The sequence below is a fragment of the Apus apus genome, chromosome 2 (assembly GCF_020740795.1).
Source record: "Apus apus isolate bApuApu2 chromosome 2, bApuApu2.pri.cur, whole genome shotgun sequence".
Taxonomy (NCBI): domain Eukaryota; kingdom Metazoa; phylum Chordata; class Aves; order Apodiformes; family Apodidae; genus Apus; species Apus apus.
Genome location: NC_067283.1, coordinates 71,738,505 through 71,758,619, shown reverse-complemented (window position 1 = coordinate 71,758,619; position 20,115 = coordinate 71,738,505). Strand labels below are relative to the sequence as shown.

The 20,115-nt window shown below is 40.3% G+C and overlaps 2 protein-coding genes across 2 annotated transcripts; both read left to right on the top strand.

The window, feature by feature from the left end:
* The first annotated feature begins 553 nt into the window (after positions 1-553).
* On the top strand, positions 554-8,260 carry LOC127380407 (leukocyte elastase inhibitor-like). The gene is made up of 8 exons (XM_051609231.1): positions 554-581; positions 1,666-1,843; positions 3,128-3,241; positions 4,876-5,010; positions 5,418-5,535; positions 5,921-6,063; positions 6,639-6,794; positions 7,680-8,260. Exons 2-8 carry the CDS (start codon positions 1,676-1,678, stop codon positions 8,082-8,084), a joined length of 1,239 nt encoding a protein of 412 aa, XP_051465191.1. The 5' UTR covers positions 554-581; positions 1,666-1,675; the 3' UTR covers positions 8,085-8,260.
* Positions 8,261-11,463: 3,203 nt separating this feature from the next.
* Positions 11,464-19,549, top strand: LOC127380405 (heterochromatin-associated protein MENT-like). The gene is made up of 8 exons (XM_051609230.1): positions 11,464-11,497; positions 12,827-13,003; positions 14,081-14,167; positions 14,565-14,702; positions 15,185-15,302; positions 15,865-16,007; positions 16,985-17,152; positions 18,253-19,549. Exons 2-8 carry the CDS (start codon positions 12,836-12,838, stop codon positions 18,664-18,666), a joined length of 1,236 nt encoding a protein of 411 aa, XP_051465190.1. The 5' UTR covers positions 11,464-11,497; positions 12,827-12,835; the 3' UTR covers positions 18,667-19,549.
* Positions 19,550-20,115: the final 566 nt, after the last annotated feature.

Sequence of the window (20,115 nt, the reverse complement as noted above, 5' to 3'; positions counted from 1 at the left end):
CTCAACCTTCACTGTCCTACAGTGACATTTCCCTTGGTGCAGACTCTTAGAATTCTCCAAGATAAACAAAATCCATTTTTCTAAAACAGAAACCCACCACGGGTGACAAATACTTTCTCAGTAGGAAATAGACAATAGAAAAACTCACACATAAGAAGACACTATTTTTTCTCTGTCTGTCTAGTCCTCAGAAATAATTTCTGTTACACGAATCATAAAAGCAGGTCAGCAACTGTGTGTTTTTTTTAAACACTCCAAACCACAAAATAAAGGCTGCTTAAAGTTGTGTGGGTTCAAGTTGTTACTAACCTGTTGCCACAAAAATGTTTATAGAAATACTTGTGCAGTTAGTTTTGTAAGGTTCTTGTATAGTATCACCATCACTTCACATCCTACTCTGAGGTGATTCAGTTCTTCCACAGGGATGTGGCCTTCAGGGCATAACAAATTGCATAGTCATGAGTCATAAGAACCTTTGCAGAACTGGCCAGGCACACTATAAATTCACCCTAGTGTTCATGTGAACTGCAGAAACTTCGGAGACATCCAGAGCTGCAGTGTTCCTCCCTGCACAAGACCAGGTACTGTAATGATTTTTAGAGATTATTTATTTTGTATACTCTCAGATGATACCACTTTGTTGACAACTGGATAGGAAAAAAGGAAGAACAGATCTGAATTGGAAACAACAAATGCTTGGGAAAATAATTTACTAAGATGGCACAGGCATGGTGTAGAAGGTGGAAGTCTTAAAAATATACAGGAAGAGCAATGTATTGTACAGTTTTTTAATTTCTAAAGGTCACTGGCTAGCATATATATCATAGCAATGTAACAACCACTGTGTTTGCTTAAGTCATCTAATTTGTTCTTGTGCTCTTCCGTTCTTACAAACATTGGGTCAGCTCCTGGTTTGCAAGGTGCTCAGGACTTGGATTGTCTTTATTCTAAGGTCATTCTCTAACAACTGGAATAGCTCCTAGTCCCTGCTTAGAGCTCTCAACTAAATCTGCAATACAAATGACAATTAGCAGCATTTGTGGTCTACTGAATATGGGAACCTTGTCTTGCAGGAGAACTGAGAAGCTAGGATCTTATAGCTAGCACTGTAAGACAGAGTTTCAGGATGTTTTTGAAAGTCAGAAAGGGAATTCAGGATGCTGAGCAGGCAGTAGTTGGCGTGGTTGCCCAAGCATTGGAAGAAGCATTTTGTCGTGTCCTAAAATTATAATTTGACCTTTGCTGTTATCAGTGTATTTGTTCACTACTGTTATAAGCATCAATAGGCTCTTGCAAAAATTGAAGTATAAAAGATGTCATAGGAGACAGTCTCTCAGTATCCCCTAGCCTGGGTGCTGGTGAACAACATTATCAACTGTCACTCCAAGGACAGTGCAATAAAGGTACCAGTGAACCAGTAAAAACAAGGCTGGAGGCTGCTTCTTCCCTAACCCAAATGATAGCTAGTGTCATCAGTGAAACACGACATGCTACACTTTATGTCACTTTGTAATAGTTACTCCCCCTCATTCTTCATATAGATAATTACTTTTAGAAATCCTTTGTATCACAAAAGAAACTTCAAAAACTGCAGTGAAACTTGCAGACACATAGCAGTCATAATTCATGGTTCACTAATAGCATCTTCTTTCCCTTTCTTTGCAGGTTCAGCACAATGGAAACTTTGAATAAAGCAAACACAAGCTTTGCTCTCGACTTTTTTAAACATGAGTGTCAGAAAGATGGTGACAAGAATATTTTGTTCTCCCCTTTGAGTATTTCATCTGCCCTGGCTACTGTTTATTTGGGAGCCAAAGGTAACACTGCAGATCAGATGGCAAAGGTGAGTCTGGGCCTCCAAAACTGCTGTCTGAAAGGGCTGATCTCTTGGAATAACAGCCTCTACGCAATAAATTTATTGTGAGGGAACAGAGGAAAGTCAAAAGCAAAAAAAATTACTCTAATCAAAAATCTAGACAAATATATGCCAGCACATGTTTTACCCCTGATGTGTACTGCAATGAACAGACCAGATCTCCACTTGTGCAGGTCAAAGAAATAGTCTGCTTTAGTCTCTGGAAACAGGACCCCAACAAATAAAGAAGTGGCACTGGTGACATTGTCTCCTTTTAAATCTCACCAGCAGAAATAAAGGATCTTTATCCCAAAGCTCAGTAACTTGAGCACTCACCAGGCAGTGGGAGACCTGGATTCTCCTTCTGCTTTGCCACAGACAATTCACATCTCACATCTCATCTCTTTGGAATCAACCCCCACAAAAAGACTCTCCCCTGTAGCTATTATAATTTTGCACTTTGCTAAACATAAAACCACATCCATGAGATCATAGAAAATACTGTGAGATTACAACATCTTCTTTGGGATATCTATTTACAGGCAAAATCACTGATTGAAATTCCTAAGTTGTATTAGTGCCATGTCCATAGCTTCAGCAGAGGGCAGTGAGGGCAGCCCAATGCACAGTTACCTAGCTCCTATCATAGGAGGTGAAGCTTGCCAGCTTGCATCTACTAGGGCAGAAGTTGTCCTGTCTAACTCCTGATTTACAGGACAAAAGAGGGGCAGTAGGGTAACAGAAAGGAGTGATCTTCTGCTAGGAAGAAGGGGGGAGAAAAAAAAGGGAGGGCACAGCTCTTCTGAAAAATGTCCCAGTGTGCAATGCATCCCTTCGTAGCTTGAGTAAGGTGCACATGCCCAGAGCAAGGCATTTAAGGAATGAAACTGCCCGTACCAATTTTGTGCTTTCTGACACGTAGCAGTGCTGCATTAAGACTTCTGGCTTGATAGTCTCTGTCTGGAGATAACTGGCTCTTCCCAAGTATTAACTGGTTATCTCAGGGTGTAACTCAAAGCAGGCAGATTCCTCTAGAAAGGTCAGTTACATGAGAGTTTTGCCCTGCAACCCTCAGCTTAGTATGCTCCTGTAATTCTGTAGACATGGGCCTCAAGGTCTAACAAAATATATCATATTCAGTCAGGACTGGACACAAGAACAAAATCTGAGATTGACTTTATTTATCTCCAGCACTGTGACATCACTGAAAGATTTTACTGAAAAAGCAAATGTTTTGTTATTGCATTTATTACTGTTTTTTTCCCACTATAGGTACTTCACTTTAACAAAGTTGAAGAGGCCAGAAACATCACCACAACCATAAAAATGCAAGTCTATTCCATAACACGAGAGCGTGTATCAAATGGACGTGCCTGTTTCCAGAAGGTATCTCACCAAGTCTAGTGATAAAGCTATGGGCATGGTCACATCTTCTCTTGCTTGTATTTTCCTTCCACATTTGCATTTCTCTGTGTTTGCCTTCTTCAAATGTAGCGTACACAATTAATTGGTACAACATCCTGTGATAACTTCATCTAATGCAACACCTACCACATGCTTCCCCTTTTTAGGCAGAATTGCAAAAACTAACCTCAAATTTGCAAAATTTGAGATTTAATGTTACCATTCTCTGTCACTGTTTCTTTAGAACTGAGGAAACATTTATTTCTCAAGTTATTACTGTTCAATAACTAGCTATTTAGCAAATAATGTTCTTTGGACAGATACAGTCCCTACCTCAGGGTGCTAATCACAAGAACAGAGCTTCCCTCCTACACAATTTATTGCAGCATCAGGACAACAAAAAGCAGACTATTAACTTTTCCAGACTACCTATGATTGGCAAATTACTTCAGAAATTAGTCTCCATTTCAGTTGACTAGCTAACAAAATTAATTGATATGTTGGAATTTCCCAAGGCAGACCAGTTGCCTGCAATAAATCTTAGAGGAATGAAAATCATTGTAGTTCTGAAATATCTCTTTGACATACTGGCAGGAATCCTGTACAAAAGCATACATAATTTAAGATAGCAGAAACAGAAATGTAACCTCTCTGAGTCAGAAAACGCAGGTTTTCCTCATTGACAATTCGAACATTTTAGCTTCAAGCTCTTCTCCCTGCTCTTTCCCGTCATCTTTATTCTTTGTGGGAGTGAGCCATTTCCCTGCAGGCTGCCCACAAAGCCCCAGTGGCCAGGAGGTCTGATGAATGGGAACTTGGAACTGCATTCCACAGCCAAATCCCATAGCAGGAAGATTTATTTTAGGGACTACGTCAACAACCCATTTACACTGCATGAACAGGAGAGGGATTGTTCCTCATGAGTAATGCTTCTCTGAACTTTTAAAACTGCAGAGTGCTGTGGGTAGGGGAAAGGGATTGTTCCAACAGCTTAGAAATGTAAGTGTCTGTTCATGTCTCTGATTCTGATATAATGACCAGATGAATATAGCACAGGTCCAGATTTTTAGCTTACTAATTCACAGCTGAACTTCCCCAAGCTCATTAGAGAGTCTGAGTCAACATTATTTTAATCTTGTTACTTCAATATAACACATTTACTGAAAGTACTACAGCATAAAATAATTTAAAAATATTAACATCAAGAGCAAGATTAAGAAATGTAGGGGCAAGCTTTCCCTGTAACACACTCAAATTTCATAAATGAAAGTAGTCACACAACCAAATCTTCATGCATTGTTCAGCAACTACATTCTGTCTCTCACTCTCTGGATATACTTCATTTCACTATAGAAACCTCTAGATGTTTTAACTAGTGCATGCTCTTATCCCTTGCATTCTGAGACTCATGGTGTCTATACCATATCTGAAACTTTTATTACTTTCAAATTATTCTTTTAATAGCTGCCTGGTTTAGAACACCTTTTGTGTTGCAATACAGGTAACAGAACACCTCAGTAGAAATACTTCACATGGAGCTGCATGAAGAAAGAAATCAGAAAATTTGAACTATTTTACACAACAGATTGGTAACTTTTTTTTTTCCTTTCTCCAAGACAGAAATTGGCAAATCGGACAATATCCATACTGGGTTCAAAGCGCTCAACTTTGAAATCAACCAACCCACTCAAAATTACCTACTTAAAAGTGTTAACCAGTTATTTGGAGAAAAAACGTTGCCTTTCAGTAAGGTAAGCAGGCCATTTGTTCTGATTATGCAGTGCCATTTAACCTTTGTGATCTATCTACGACAACATAGCATAAACTATATGCTTTTAAATATTTTAATTACATCTGCAAATCCTGTTGTTATCCTTAATATACATATTTTCTATGAGACTCATCTAAACACTTCGGATACTAAAATCTTAGTTTGATGGGATACGTATCTACTTTTAGGGTGATCTGTGGATGTGGTTAAGTGCAAACTTTTAAATTGAGTATTTCCACTAAAAAATACTTTGCTCCTTAGACAAAATACTGTGCTTCTAGTTTATATAATTTTAATCATGCTTTCTCTCTGCTTGGCTGTAGTTGTTTATTGGTATTCACATTGGCAGGCAACAAACATAAGATGGCTGTCTCTCTTGCACTGCAGGATTACTTACAGTTAGCCAAGAAATATTACAATGCGGAGCCAGAATCAGTTGACTTTGTGGGAGCAGCAGAGGAAGTCAGAAAAGAGATCAACTCCAGGGTGGAACACCAGACTGAAGGTAAGTTCCAGCCTCTCCTCTCCCAAACTAAAAAATAAGCCATTTCAGTATTAAACAAGTCTCTGGATCCAAGGGGCCCAAGGCAGGCAAACAATTCAACTCAGAAAGGTAAATCAGATCAGTTTTCCAAAAGTAGTCATCTACAGATAAGCCCTTACTAAAATTAGTATCCTCCATCTGAACATAGGAGGAATGTGGCTTATTATTCTTTGTAAATTAAGATTACCCCAGTAACAACATTTTTTTTTGCCAATGATCTCAAACTAGGTGCATGCTCTATCAGCACTTACAAGTTCCCTGATTTATATCTGCATAAATTGTGCCAACACTTACCCTGAAACAGTAAAACTGCACAAATGTGTAAATGTCCTTCTGTTTCTTCTAGGTAAAATCCAAAATCTGCTGCCTCCTGGATCTGTAGATTCGCTCACCAGATTAGTTCTGACAAATGCCCTCTACTTCAAAGGAAACTGGGCAACAAAGTTTGAAGCTGAAGCGACCAGGCAAAGGCCTTTCAGAATAAACACGGTATGGGAATGCACTGACCTACATCTTAGATTGCAGGTAGAAAAAACAGTGAAAAAGATGAGGAAGAGGATTTCCTGTCAGTCCTTAAACCCACATTAAATCCAGAATGGAAGTTATTTCATTTCATGCACACAGTATATTTTCTTCACCACATCTTCAGCAAAAAGACTGCACACACATATAAGTAACCTGAGCTTCAAGTAAAATTGTCAGAAGCTGACTTGAAACAAGCTTCCATTCTCTGAAGGCAGGAAAAAAAAAAAAAGAGCTGAACAAAAACTGTACGGGCTAGTTTTTACATTTTCAGTTTTAACCACATGAGAAGTCAGAGTGGAACACAGCTTCCTATAATATGTGCAATCTGAGACAGCCTGCCTAGCCTCCAAGTGCCTTTCCAGAAGACCAGTGATCCCCTGTACATCCTGTGTCCTACCACTCAGAGCCACAAAGATGTCTCAGACTTACTGGGCAGCTTGTAGAGTAATTACAATTAACTTCTACTGTGTTACTTTAATTCAGTCCTTTGCTGTTCAGTCAGAGTACAAATGGCAAACATCTAATTTTATTTGTTGCAGCATACAACTAAACCAGTGCCAATGATGCATCTCAGTGATAAATTTAACTGGACCTACATAGAATCAGTCCAGACTGACGTTCTTGAGCTTCCATATGTCAATAATGACCTCAGCATGTTTATCCTGCTACCAAGTGACATCACCGGCCTACAAAAGGTAAAGCAACTGAGAACTTGGGAAATCATGTAAAGAACAATAACGCAATTATTTACTTGCTTCATGCACGTCCATAGTAAAAGACCAGGTTGCAGTCATGTTTCTAGGCAGGAGGGTACTGATCAGGCTCAAGGAAAGGTAACCTCAAACTTGGCCTAGCACTATGAACTTGAATGTCTTGGAGCTCAGACTAGCTTTCTTACTCTTGGCAGCTGGCACTTCTGTGGTTCCTAATGTTGATCAGTCCTGGAAACAGGTACCTCAAACCTCACAAGACTAACTCTTCAGCCAGCTAAACAAAAATAAGGACAGAAAGTCAGCCCTGCTGATATTCATTGTCTGTACCAATTCAGACAAGTATGATTTAATTCCAAAAATCAACAAAAAAAAGCATAAATTGGACAGCCTCCATTCCTTTCCAGGACGTACGTAGCTAATACATATGGACACTGCCACCTACTGTAAAGAGACCGATCCTGCCTTTGGATACTAAACTCTTTATAAATCCTCCTTTATATTAGTGGGTGTTCCATAGAAAAAAGCTCTTTTTTAGTAAATTCTAAAATGTTGGGAAGACAGAAACGTGAACGGCGAATCACACAAACTATTGTTACTTGACAGGGATGTTTTTGTTCTACAACTACATAACCCCGCTAGATTTCCTGGCAACTACTGAGAACATTTTAAATACTGTATTGACCTATTGCAGAGCAGTACACTCCTTTTTAGTGGAAAAGATCTCCAAATTGCTCTTTTGCTACTGTTTTTTTGTACTCTTACAGCAGCTTGGAAAGTTGTCCATTTAAGACAAGAGAAGAAATAGCTGTTAGGGCACAGTTTTTTGAACATACTGTAATTTTCTGATTCCTTCTTTACTAACTGCAGCTAGAAAGAGAACTGACTTTGGAAAACCTGACTGCATGGACCAGCCCTGAATTAATGGAGAAAATGAAAACAGAAGTTTATCTGCCCAGGTTCACATTAGAAGAGAAATATGATCTCAAAACTACTTTGAGCAAGATGGGTATACAAGATGCCTTCATTGAAGGTCAAGCTGATTTCACAGGAATGTCACAGAATGGCGATTTGTTTTTGTCACAAGTCTTTCACAAGTGTTATCTGGAAGTCAATGAAGAAGGCACAGAGGCTGCAGCTGCCAGTTCAGCAACACTGGCATCCCGAAGTCTTGGTGCTGCAGTTATTTTTGTGGCAGATCACCCTTTCCTCTTCTTTATCAGGCACAACAAGACCAAGAGCATCCTCTTCTTGGGAAGGTTCTCTTCCCCCTAGAAGCTTGACTATTACTAAATAGGCTCTTGCAACAACAATAATGAACAAGATGCACATAATTAAGAGCATCTCAACGGTCTGTGCACTTCTTAATTTTCCTGTACTGTTGACAAATCTCTCAATGTTAGGAGAGAGCACATATTAAAAATAACTTGGAATTCTTGCCTCTGGGTCATTTTTCTGGCCAAAGAACTTAAAAATGGTAGCACTATAAATACCAAACTGTGCACAGAATAACATTGACATCTCTGTTCAGTGCTTTCTGAACCAAAACTACCACAATGCAGAACAGATGAAGATGATCTAAACAGTAACTCCCAACACACTTGCTTTGGTACATAAGAAGAAAAGAAACAGGAAAAAACTCCTTCCTGCAGAATGCTGCCACATCTTTATTGGCTTCAGCTCACTAAGCTGGTCATCCCAGGACAGCTACCTCAGCTACATTCTTGTCAGTTTTATACAAACTTTGCAGCATGGCACAGCTGGTAATGAAATAAACCTGCAAAATCCTCTGAGTTCCAGATACTGGTGCTTCTTTCTTGCATGCAAAAGGGCTAATACATGTACTTCCTAATTTCTGTCCCACAGCTATTGGAAAATATTGAACAGCACTATAGAATTGGAGGAAAATAAGCCACATGTGCCTTGAAACCTTCTTCTTTGTAATCTTTCATGCATTCAACACTGTTGGCAGTTCAGAACTGAACCTGTTTACTCTCATTTTTCATTGTCACTTATTTCATTGGTTTGAGGTAGGATCAAATTGGAAAAGTGCCTTCTTGATTACATGCAAATCTGCCAGCAAACATTCACTCCTGTCACAGCTTTTGTCTCTAAGAAGGAGGGTGTTCTAATCAGTCGTCCACACTTGCACGGGTTACTCCTAACTCTCTGAATTCATAACAGAGCAAAGGGCAAGGTCTCTTAAAGGACCTGCACATGCCACCAGCATCTTACTAGGAGTATCTCTTCTTGGGATGGCAGGACTCTTTTTCCTGACAGAGAAGTGATTGTTGACTGTCACTGAGTCCTTTCTGTTTTCTTCTGTTTCACCAGCTGTTTACAGGGTCCCTCTGGCTCTGCTTCCTTAGTGGGCAGGAGCATAGGAATTGTGTTGTGAGGCAGATGTTGTATTGTATCCCCATACAACTTCAAGAGCACTGTCTTCTGCCTGAATTAGCTGTGAAACATGACACAGGATTCCTGTGTAATCAGGTGCAATTCTGCCATGCCCTGTTTCACCTAATGCAACAGCCCTGTAAGTACTTGATGTGCCTCAGGAATAAAGACAATAAAGCTATGCCTAGGAGGTCAACGAGGAACAAAACCATGGCAACATGCATCCAAACTCACTTACAGGTCTTAGAACTCGATAGAAATAGCAGTCACCTTTTCTCTCTCCTTCAACTATTTGCAAGATTGCAAAAATGACAGAGTTAATGTCCTTTTGGCAGTACAAATAGCCACAAAGCTTGGAGACTGAGTTGCACATTAGGGAACAACCTTTCCCTAGAGTGAGCAGTACAGCTTTGGAGAAGGTTGTCCAGAAAGGTTGGGGAATCTCTACTCCTGGAAGGGTTGTGGCTGACTTTATCTACCAATGGCCCTGCTTCAAGCAGAAGGTTGACCGTTGGATGTCCCTTTTAATTAACATGTGTGATTCTCTCTCTTATCAACACCCATTCTCTCTTGCTACCTCCCTTTCTCATCCTGCTGGCATTCTTGCATCTTGACTAGCAAAGGGAGCTAAATTGCTCCCTCTCAGCATACTTCTTTACACTTGGAACCTCATGGCCTGGGCTTTCTCACCACCTAATCATTCAGCTGACCTTTTGCTATCCTGATTTCTTGATGACTTACTCATTGTACTAAAACCAACACTTGTTCAATTTGAGGCATTTCTTCATTGCCTTGCATAACACTGATTTCTGCCACTTTTCTGAAGATCAGACCCACACTGTTCCTGTAATCAGGCTTGCAGTAAAATGCTTAGCACACAGTACAGTTTCCTTCCCTTCCTCCATTCCCCTTATCTTGTCCCCTCAGGGTCTTACAGATGTTGCCACCACTTTGTCTTATTTTACCACCCAACTGCAGCCTGGCTTTCTCTGTTGAGAATGACAGCTACTGTGCCATGCTTGCCCCTGTGTTATGTTTTCACTCCATTCTTGCTTGAGTCCTCCCAATGGGGTTGTTTCAGTCCTTGCCTCCCTTCACTATACGCAAGTGCTGTGCACTCAATGTTCTGCAGTATTTCTCTCACATGTCTCCCAGCCATGGTTGCAATGAGATTTCTTCAACCACACAACCCATGGGGTGTCTGTTCCTTACCCTGAATGATCCTTCATGGTTTTGCCTCTGCCTGTGTTCCTAATGTTCTTCAGTCTGAAGCTGGACTCTCAAGAGTCTAATTCAATCCCTAAGCTCTTGGCGTTTTATGTTGACATACCTCATTCAAAACCCAGGAGTCACAGCTGCACAAACTCAGAAAGGAAAATCAGGCCTACTTATATCCACAAACCAAATGGAAAACTTTTTTACTAGAGTCATTTTTTTTGAGTACTGTGTGCAGTTTTGGGTGCTGCAGTATAAGAATGACATTGATGTGCTGGAGAGGGTGCAGAGAAGGGCAACTAGGCTGATTAAGGGTCTGGAGAACAGGTCTTATGAGGAGAGGCTGAGGGAGCTGGGGCTGCTCAGCCTGGAGAAGAGGAGGCCGAGGGGAGACCCCATTGCTCTCTACAACTACCTGAAATTATATCGTAGTTGGTGTTGGCCTCTTCTCCCTGGTGACCAGAGATACAACAAGAAGAAACGGGGTCAAGCTGCTGCAGGAGAGGTTCAGACCGGATATTAGGAAAATTTCTTTGCAGAAAGTGTGGTGAGGCATTGGAACAGGATGCCCAGGGAGGTGGTGAAGGCACTGTCCCTGGAGATGTTCAAAAAACAGGTAGATGTGGTGCTTCAGGAGACAGTTTAGTGGTTAGGGGTTGTAGGGTGGATGGTTGGACTTGATGATCTTGAAGGCCTTTTCCAACCTTGACAATTCTATTATTCTCTGATTTTAAAAAACAGACCAATTGTCTCCACAACATCAGAACACCACTGGAATGGGTAAACTCTATTCTGTCAGTAGATGTGGTGTAGCAATAGTTGAGGTTATAATTCCCGTTTTCCCTTAGAAATGTCTAAAACTGAAAAATGACAAGGTCAACAAGGAGGACAATATTGCATAAGACCTTTTAAGGATTTTTTTAGAAGAAGCTTTGGGTAGGCGGAAACAGCCTTGATGCAGGAGAGAAGGAAAGGGAGGTGCAAGCAGTACTCTATTTCTAAAGTTATTAATTGCTTAACAGACACAGAGCCTGGCTCAGGACAAGAGGTGAATCTTCTCTCTCGCAGGATCAGAGGTAAATAAACCAATTTAAGTGACTTTTTCTGATGCTTTCAGTAAGTGATCTGTGGCTTACATGACTGTGTAGGTATATTATAACATTCAAGTGTTATTCTTGCCTCATTTTTTCTAGATGTCAACTCTTAGAGGAAAGCCTGTGAGGCTAAGGAAAACTGCTAGCTCAGGGTAGAACTGATCACAAGAAACAAAATTTTCTTTGGGCAGTAACTGCCTTATTAATTCAAATCTTAATTAAAATCTTCAGTTTGACAAAGGAGACCCATACTTCATGTTAGGGACAGGCCATTTTCATTCTGCCAAGGCACAGCACTGCACATTATCAGGCTAGGGACTCAGAGGAGTATTAATTTGTGGAAGATCACCATCCTGATGCTCTCTTGGTCATGTTCTTCAAGGAAAAGAAATAACTCTACAGTACAGATTTGGTACTGACAGTACATTGACTGCCAAAGGAACTGTAGGGTTTTGGCAACCAAACACTCAATAAATACCTGTAGACTACAGAGAATGCCTCATAATTTCTGCAGCTCCATTCCATAGATTGATGATGATGATGTTGATTAATAATAATAAAAATAATAATCATCATCATCTTCTGGTCTCTTGAATGGAAAACAACATGAGGCAGGTACTACTGGGCAGATATTTTAAAGTCTGGAATACTCATAACCTCAAGGAATCAACCAGTTTCTGGGAAAAATAAAATTCCTGGAACATACAGAAGGGGTGGTAGCTAAAAATCATGAATAAAACTTCAACAATCTAAAAGCGAATAACAGCTTTGCCATAAACTGTACTTCTCAGAATAAATGACTGGCTTGGAAAAGCACACAGACCTAAGAATTACGCCTAAATACTTTCTCAGTATCAACTCTCATTTCTACACAGATCCAAAATGATGAAGTGGGAAACTCAGGCATGTTGTGAACCTATGTACTAAAACTTCCTTTAAATTTCCCTAGGAACATTACTTTAATAAATCATTATTTAAGGACAAAAAGGAAAAAAAACCCCTGCAGCTTACAAATCTGCACATATTTGAAAACCAAAGGCAGAAAGAAATACAAAGAAAATTACAGTTTTATAAAAGAGGACATATCTGCAATTACAGGAAAATATTATCTGGATAACAAAAAGGCTAAAATAAATTGCTGCTCCTAACAGGTGACAAATGGTATCTGTATGGAAGATAAAACATACAACTAAGCTATTAGTTTTAATGGATACCAATTGTGTTGCACAGGTAACATTTCTCACTGACATGCACCACAAACATAATTTTTAACATTCAAATAGTACAATTCTGCCTATTGCCTCTTTCCAGGTTGCAGCAATGGAACTGATGTCAACATCAGTTGGCAAATTTACAGTTGATCTTTTCAACAAGCTGAATGAGAACAACAAAGGCAAAAATATTTTCTTTTCCCCTTGGAGTATATCATCTGCTCTGGCTCTGACGTACCTGGGTGCAAAAGGCAATACAGCAACAGAGATGGCAGAGGTAGGTTGCTCTAGGAAGCATACGCTCCATACCATAGATAGCTACTATTCTGGCTGCAAAATTTAGTGTTAAATAGAAAATCTTGTCACCACAATGGCTAGGAACGAAGGCAGACTAGAGAAGGTAATAAATGAATGACAAATGTTATTAATTTCATAGCAGGGCCCTCAACTCTCCAAGAGAAAATGTCCTGCAGGTATCACATGCTGAGAACAGAGGTTTTCTGAACTTGACTTCTTCTAAATTATTCTACAGATTCTAAGTTATCCTGTGGTCCTGCCACAGATGGGATATACCCTGCGAGATGCAAGCAGCTGATTCCAGTAACTCGTAACTAATTGGCAGAAGGCTTGCAGATCCCTACACCCTCCCTTCCTTCCCTGGGCAGGATGCCTCTTCCTATCTTGATTTATGCTTTCCTGAACAACCGCCTGGCAATCCAGCAAAAACAAGGAGGGCTTCCACAACTCCACATGCCCCAACGCAATCCACGCTCTAATGCTGCTTGGCCACATTGCTGGCTCAAGGGCCCAAAGGGAGCTGTAGTGCTCAGCATTGCCCAGCACCCTCCTCTGTGTCACTGCACTCTTGTTCTGGTGCCTTTGTACCATCATCATGGGGAGAACCATTTGAGTTTGCACAAACAGATTGTTACTCCTTCTCTGGAGACATTCAAAACCCGCCTGGACGCCTTCCTGTGTGATGTACTCTAGGTGACCCTGCTCTGGCGGGGGGGTTGGACTAGATGATCTTTCGAGGTCCCTTCCAACCCCTAGGATTCTATGATTCTATGATTCTATGATACTGCTGAAAGAAACTGCTGTGGGAGGGAGTTCAGCCTTGAAGCATGCAGACAGCACTGTGTTGAGGCTTTGGGAGGGGGACAGTGCTACTCATTGTTACTCTGTGGGATTTACATTACCACAGCTTCAGCATCCCTTTGATTAATCACCTAAGCAGCCAAGAACACAGTGAATTATCATGAGGAGCAAAACACAACTGTCTGATGTGCATTTGCCTTTCAGTCACACCAGTTTCTTCACATCTATTTCTTATCTTTGGAAACTCTATTTGCAGGTTCTTCATTTCACTCAAGCAGCAAGAGATGAAGGCTCTTCTTCTGTGGCCAGACCTTCTCGGGGGCGACCAAAGAGAAGAAAAATGGTATCTATTACAACTGAAATCCAAAGATAAAGAATCTCCAGAATCAAAATGTCCAGATACAGATTTAGGAGTACAATACTTCTTGTCTGCACCCCTCTTTAAAGCATGAAACCTGTTATACTTCATAACAGGTTCAAGCTCAGTTCCCTTCACACAGACTCTCAGAAGTATGGATGGACAAGTCATTGGGATAGTCTGTAAGATTTGCTATATGGCAAATCAATTAATCCAGTCATAAATGGAGTCCTGCAAATTGCAATGATGGTAAACTTGAAAAAAAAAAAAAAAAAGTATGACAAAAGAACCCAAATCCCTCTCCCACATACATCACTTTTAGCATGTTTTGAAACCTTAATCCAAAAATACAATTGCTGAATGTATGTTTTCTCATTCCAAGGACCCTGAGCACAAGCAAGCTGAAGACATCCATTCTGGCTTCAAGCAGCTCCTGACTGCTATCAACAAACCCAGAAGCACCTACTCGCTGAAAAGTGCCAATCGAATCTACGTGGAAAAAACCTTCCTATTACTGCCTGTAAGTTACATCTCAGAGAGGAGTAAGAGAAGGTGCAAAAAGTATTTGTCTTTTTAATTACTTGCCATTAACAGAACAGGTTTGAATACTGAATGTTGCAAATGGAGGGCTCTGGATTCCAGTGAAAAACATTACTAGACAATACAGTTGATCTGCTCACACGGTTTACGGAGGCATTGCCCTTTGTAGTGTAGAGATTTCTTTTCATTCAATACGGTTTTATTATTGGACACCGCCCCCCCCCCCAAATAAGACCTTAGTTGCTTCTCCAAATAGAAGTGGAAACAAAAGAATGGAATTTTTCTGTCTTTTGGTTATTTCTTAACTGTTAACTTGCAGTCCAACAGAGAGTAACAAGCAAGATTCTGTGGTCCTTGATGCCTGAGAAGCTATCAAGAAGATCAAGAACTAACAACTTCCCTTTAGGACTGAAAAACCCAGTATAATACTGATTTTTTAAATTTATTTTTCCTATTTTTCAGAGATACATACAGCTCAGTAAGAAGTACTACAAAGCAGAGCCAGAGAAGGTTAACTTTAAGACATCACCAGAACCATCCAGAAAGCAAATTAATGCTTGGGTTGAAAAACAAACTGAGGGTAAGTTGAGCTTACAGAGAAAGAGCAGCACTTAAGCAGCTTCAAATACCTGATTCAGATCTCAGTGAGCTCCTTTTCAAGACTACCATCAACTGTAGTGTGCTCTGCATCAGCTGGTCCTCAAGCACAAGTGCAGTGCACCCATGCATCACAGGCAGAGCAGACAGAGGGGAAAAACACCTCTGTCTACCAGTGTGCTCCAAGGTGGGTGGGATGCCTGCATAGCTGTACCATCCTGCACTGGCCAGAGGTGCTGGCCTCCTTTCACCTGGCATGACCACCTGGTGAGGCATTATATAGCTTTCTATTTCCAGCTCTTTGCCATGAAGCTGTGTGTTATCTGGGAAAGGAGTCAACCCCTTTCAGGTAGCCAGGACAAGAGGGCAGCAACCAGCTTTGGGAATTGTAAATAGACTAACTGATTTATGTCAGGGGAGTATTTTAGGGAGCAGGGCACCATGCGTGGACTTTTCACTAAGGAGTTGAACTGAGAGGAAAACAAACAAAACATGTTCTCACTGTGCTAAACTGGAATAAAACTTGACTCTTTTAATTCCAAAAGGAAAAATAAAGAACTTGCTGGGTTCACAAGATGTGACAAAAACCACCATGCTGATCCTGGTAAATGCCATTTACTTCAAGGCAGAATGGGCAACGAAATTTCAAGCAGGAAAAACAGATCTTCAACCCTTTCGACTGAGCAAGGTAAGATCCTCTGCTATCTTTCTTACAGTAAACACGCCTGGTGACAACTGCTACTGCTGAAATCTTTCAAACTCCCAAGTCTTTTAGGTATCCCTTTGACAACTAGACTCCTTGTGAAAAGCTGGTTACAACAAAATGTGTCAGTGCTCAGCTCACTGCAACATTAAGATGCTGCTCAGGTAAATGTTATTGTGCTCCAGATAACAGTTACTGTTTCCAAGAGCACTAGAGTCACTTGACACCTCTTTTAAAAAAAAAAACAACCAACCAACCAACCAACCAAACCACAAACAAACAAACAAAACAGCACTAAAAGGGCTAGATTGTAAAAATATGACTTTGAGAGTCCAGGCTTCACAGATAGGAACATGGCTGAGCAAGACCAGAAGAAGCATAAATGTCATGTTTCCAGAAGAGATGTCAATAATTTCACATGAAAAAATATGAACTCTGTGCAATTTCCACCAGCTTCTGCCTTCTGATGAGCATTTATACAGTGGCTGCTTCCCTGAAAGAAGGGACATAGATGTTAAGAGACAGAAGATAACACAAATGTCATCTTCTCTTAAGGGCTGTGACATAAAGAGCAATCAGATAGCTAGACAGTTTTAATTGCCAGAGAGAGAAGACCACATTAAATCATAGCTGTTTCTCTACTGTAGCATTGTAAGGTCACAACCCATAGCCATCCCATCCCCCCAACCCTTGCAGACATTTCTAAGTATGTCTCTCCCTCCTGTGGGCTGCTGTGATTTTTTTTGGGAAAAGAGAAAATCAGTCGAATAACCCTGCAACAAAACTCTCTCGGACAAACACCAAGATAACCAATATTTTCCAGTCAAGAAGAACTTTGGAAAATGAACAACACATCTGTTACAAACTTACTTACAAAAGCTTCCTCTCCCTCCACTGCACTGAGCCATTGTCATCCTTCCTTTCCAGGAATTATTTATAACTTATAAATAAATACTTTACAGAACAAGACCAAGCTTGTGAAGATGATGTACATGAGGGATACATTTCCAGTTCTCATAATGGAAACAATGAATTTTAAAATTATTGAGTTGCCGTATGTGAAACATGAACTCAGTATGTTCATCCTCCTTCCTGATGACATCAAAGACAGCACAACGGGTCTTGAACAGGTAAAAAAAAATGTGCTACATTCATTTTGCATCACCACCCAGTTATGAAAACAAAATTTAAAAAAGGACAGGCTGGGGACCATATGTCCCCCTCTGAGGACATGCTTTTGGATCTTCTAGCTGAATTAATTTATTTTGTTACCTACCTGATTCTGTTCTTAATGTCCCAAGAAAGTTCCTCCACAACAACTGCCCTTAGTTCGGTAAGAACTAAAGACAGCCAACACTGTGCATAATCAGATGTTTGGCTCTTCCACAGCCCCATCCCTGGCACTCACTCCTACCTCATTTGTAAGGGATTAATCTCCTTTCACTGCATATTCAGGAGGGACAGTACTGTACAAGTAGTCACAGCCTCTTCCTGAGATAAAGGGCATGGAGCAGACACCTCTGCTCCCTGGCCTGGAATTTTATTCACCACCTTTTTTTAATTCTGTTTGCCCACACACACATTTTTTTGCTGTCTGAAAAACTAGGGTTTTGGTGAGACTGCATTTGTTACAATGATGAGATGTGCCACTATGGTAACTACAATTGCTAGATTGTTACATTCCTGGTATCTATTATGTCAAGAATACCATTCATTGGTCTCCTCCACTTGATCTGAGCTGAATCCTGGAAACATAATGAGCAGGATATCAACTGGCAGTGAAAGATTTTGCTGGAAGCAGTTTGTTTTAAAATTGCAAAGGCAATATGAGCAATATTAACACCTGTTTCTAGGGAACTGGACCAAATCACCTGCTGCACAGCTGGCAATCTCCCAGTTATTTTCTTTACACCAAGACTGAATTAAAAGAGAGGAAAGAACTACCTCAGGGGATGAATGGCAGCTGCCGGTGTTGAGTGCCTTGTTTTTCTTTTGCAATTAATTTGGCAGAAGTGGTGTTCAAAACCTTGCAGCATTGAGTCTCAAATGTTTGTTGCACACCCTGCCTCTGATCATCAGTAAAACCAATTCATATTTCATGCTTTCAGCTAAATGTTAAATTTACTATTTAAAAACTGTTTAAATAATTAAATTACCACAACATTGACTAGTTCATAGGTAATTATTTTTTTCCTTGCAAACATAAAATTCTGCCTCTTTTAAACGATAGCTGGAAAAAGAACTGACGTATGAGAAGCTATCCAAATGGACTGATTCCAAGAAGATGACTGAAACTCTTGTGGATCTGTACCTACCTAAGTTCAAAATGGAGGAGAGATACGACATCAGTGATAATCTGATCAGCATGGGGATGCACAGTGCCTTCAGCAGCAATGCTGATTTCACTGCAATGTCTGAGAAGAGTGGTGTTCAGATCTCCAAAGTTTTTCACAAGTCTTTTGTTGCAGTTGATGAGGAAGGTACTGAGGCAGCTGCTGCTACTGCTGTAATTGTAGAACTAGGAAGTGCACCTGTCAGCCATGTTCTGAAATTTAGGGTTGACCACCCTTTCCACTTCTTCATCAGACACAACAAATCCAAGACCATCCTCTTTTTTGGCAGATTCTGCTCTCCCCTAGAATGAGTTCCCAAGGTTAGCTATTCAAGGAAAAAATGTGAACTGCAGTGTTGAAAGCTCATCCTTAAGCCATGTAGACATATCTACTGAAAGTATATGCCATTTTTCTTCCTCCTCCAAGTTAGGCAGTACCAACAATTCACCCTGTGCCTCAAAGATTATCCCTCTACTGCTCCTTTCCATTGTCCTAATAAGACAACCCTCCACAGAAAACAGAGTGCAGTTTTGGTCCCTTGCATAAAACCCACTCTCCTCGCTTTATTGTTTGAGAGTAAGGTGGAGCCACAAAAGCTTGCTGCACACAGGCCATCATCTAGCCCCATGCCAAGTGCTGACTTCAAGGGAAATACAGTTCATCCGGAATCTCCCAGAGGAAAAAAACCCCTCAAAGAAAGAAAGAAACAAAAAATGTGTAGAAAGCTATATGCTCTCTTTCACTCATTGGGAAATCTTCATTTGCATTACAATGTAGTTTCCTTGTGTTCACTTAAAATTTAAAGACTGTTGGAAATTAACAAACCCAGAATAATCTTAAAAGACCCTTCACCTTCCCCTGTCCATATACAGACACATTATTAATTCTCTCCTGCCCTTGCAGCTTCATGAAAAAAATGAGGCAGAGAGGAAAAATGGTCCAGTCCTTATAATTTAATTGCTGATTTCTAATCACACTGTATTTTTTCCTAATTTTTCCAAACTTTGTAGATTAAGATTGCTGAGTGTTCCAACCAGCAAAATGCTAAGAAAATTACTAGCAACATGCTTCTTGCTACCTCTAATTGATACGTAACCCAAACCCTCCAGAATTTAGACCTGCTTCCTCTTTTTAATTTAACCTAATTCTACCTGCTTCCTGGCTAATATCTGCACAGCTTCCTTGCTGCTGGCATCACTGATCAATGTATGATTTATGTAATGCTTTATGATGAATGATGGAACTTATAAGTGCATCACAGCAAATACAGTCAAGCTATTGATAGAAACACCAGTGAGATATTGACTGATACTTTACTTCATCATTTTACCATGATCTGCATTTAATCCAATAAATGAACTTAGAGCTGTGTTTGTGCTCTTCAGGACACCAACTTACCTGGTCGTCTTAGAGGGTCTCAGAAGGTGCATGGCTGGAGCATGTTTCAGTTTTTTCATTTTCAAATCAACCACCACATGTTCTCCATTGACACACTTGTTTTTTTATTTCCACTAGGCTTCAAACAGCCCTGAAAACACTGTTATTCAGCACGGTATTCTGAGCATTTACTAGATCATACCAAATCAAATTAAACTCTGTGCTGAGCAAGTTTTTGCTCAGTCAAGGCATCCGAACTGCTTTTTTAAGCTTTCAGTTTCCCATTTTTAACCACTGCTTACTGCACTATCAGCCCCCTGGGACCTATTCAGGAGTCTTCTTTTCCTGTCACAACACACTAGAAAGAAAAAATTTCACTAAAG

Bases quoted from the DNA above. Each gene is read 5' to 3' on its own strand.
- LOC127380405 (XM_051609230.1), top strand. From the start codon at position 12,836: ATGGAACTGATGTCAACATCAGTTGGCAAATTTACAGTTGATCTTTTC. The intron at 14,168-14,564 runs GTATCTATTACA...TCTCATTCCAAG, and splicing joins GACCAAAGAGAAGAAAAATG to GACCCTGAGCACAAGCAAGC. The intron at 14,703-15,184 runs GTAAGTTACATC...CCTATTTTTCAG, and splicing joins AAACCTTCCTATTACTGCCT to AGATACATACAGCTCAGTAA.
- LOC127380407 (XM_051609231.1), top strand. From the start codon at position 1,676: ATGGAAACTTTGAATAAAGCAAACACAAGCTTTGCTCTCGACTTTTTT. The intron at 5,011-5,417 runs GTAAGCAGGCCA...CTTGCACTGCAG, and splicing joins AAACGTTGCCTTTCAGTAAG to GATTACTTACAGTTAGCCAA. The intron at 5,536-5,920 runs GTAAGTTCCAGC...TGTTTCTTCTAG, and splicing joins GGTGGAACACCAGACTGAAG to GTAAAATCCAAAATCTGCTG.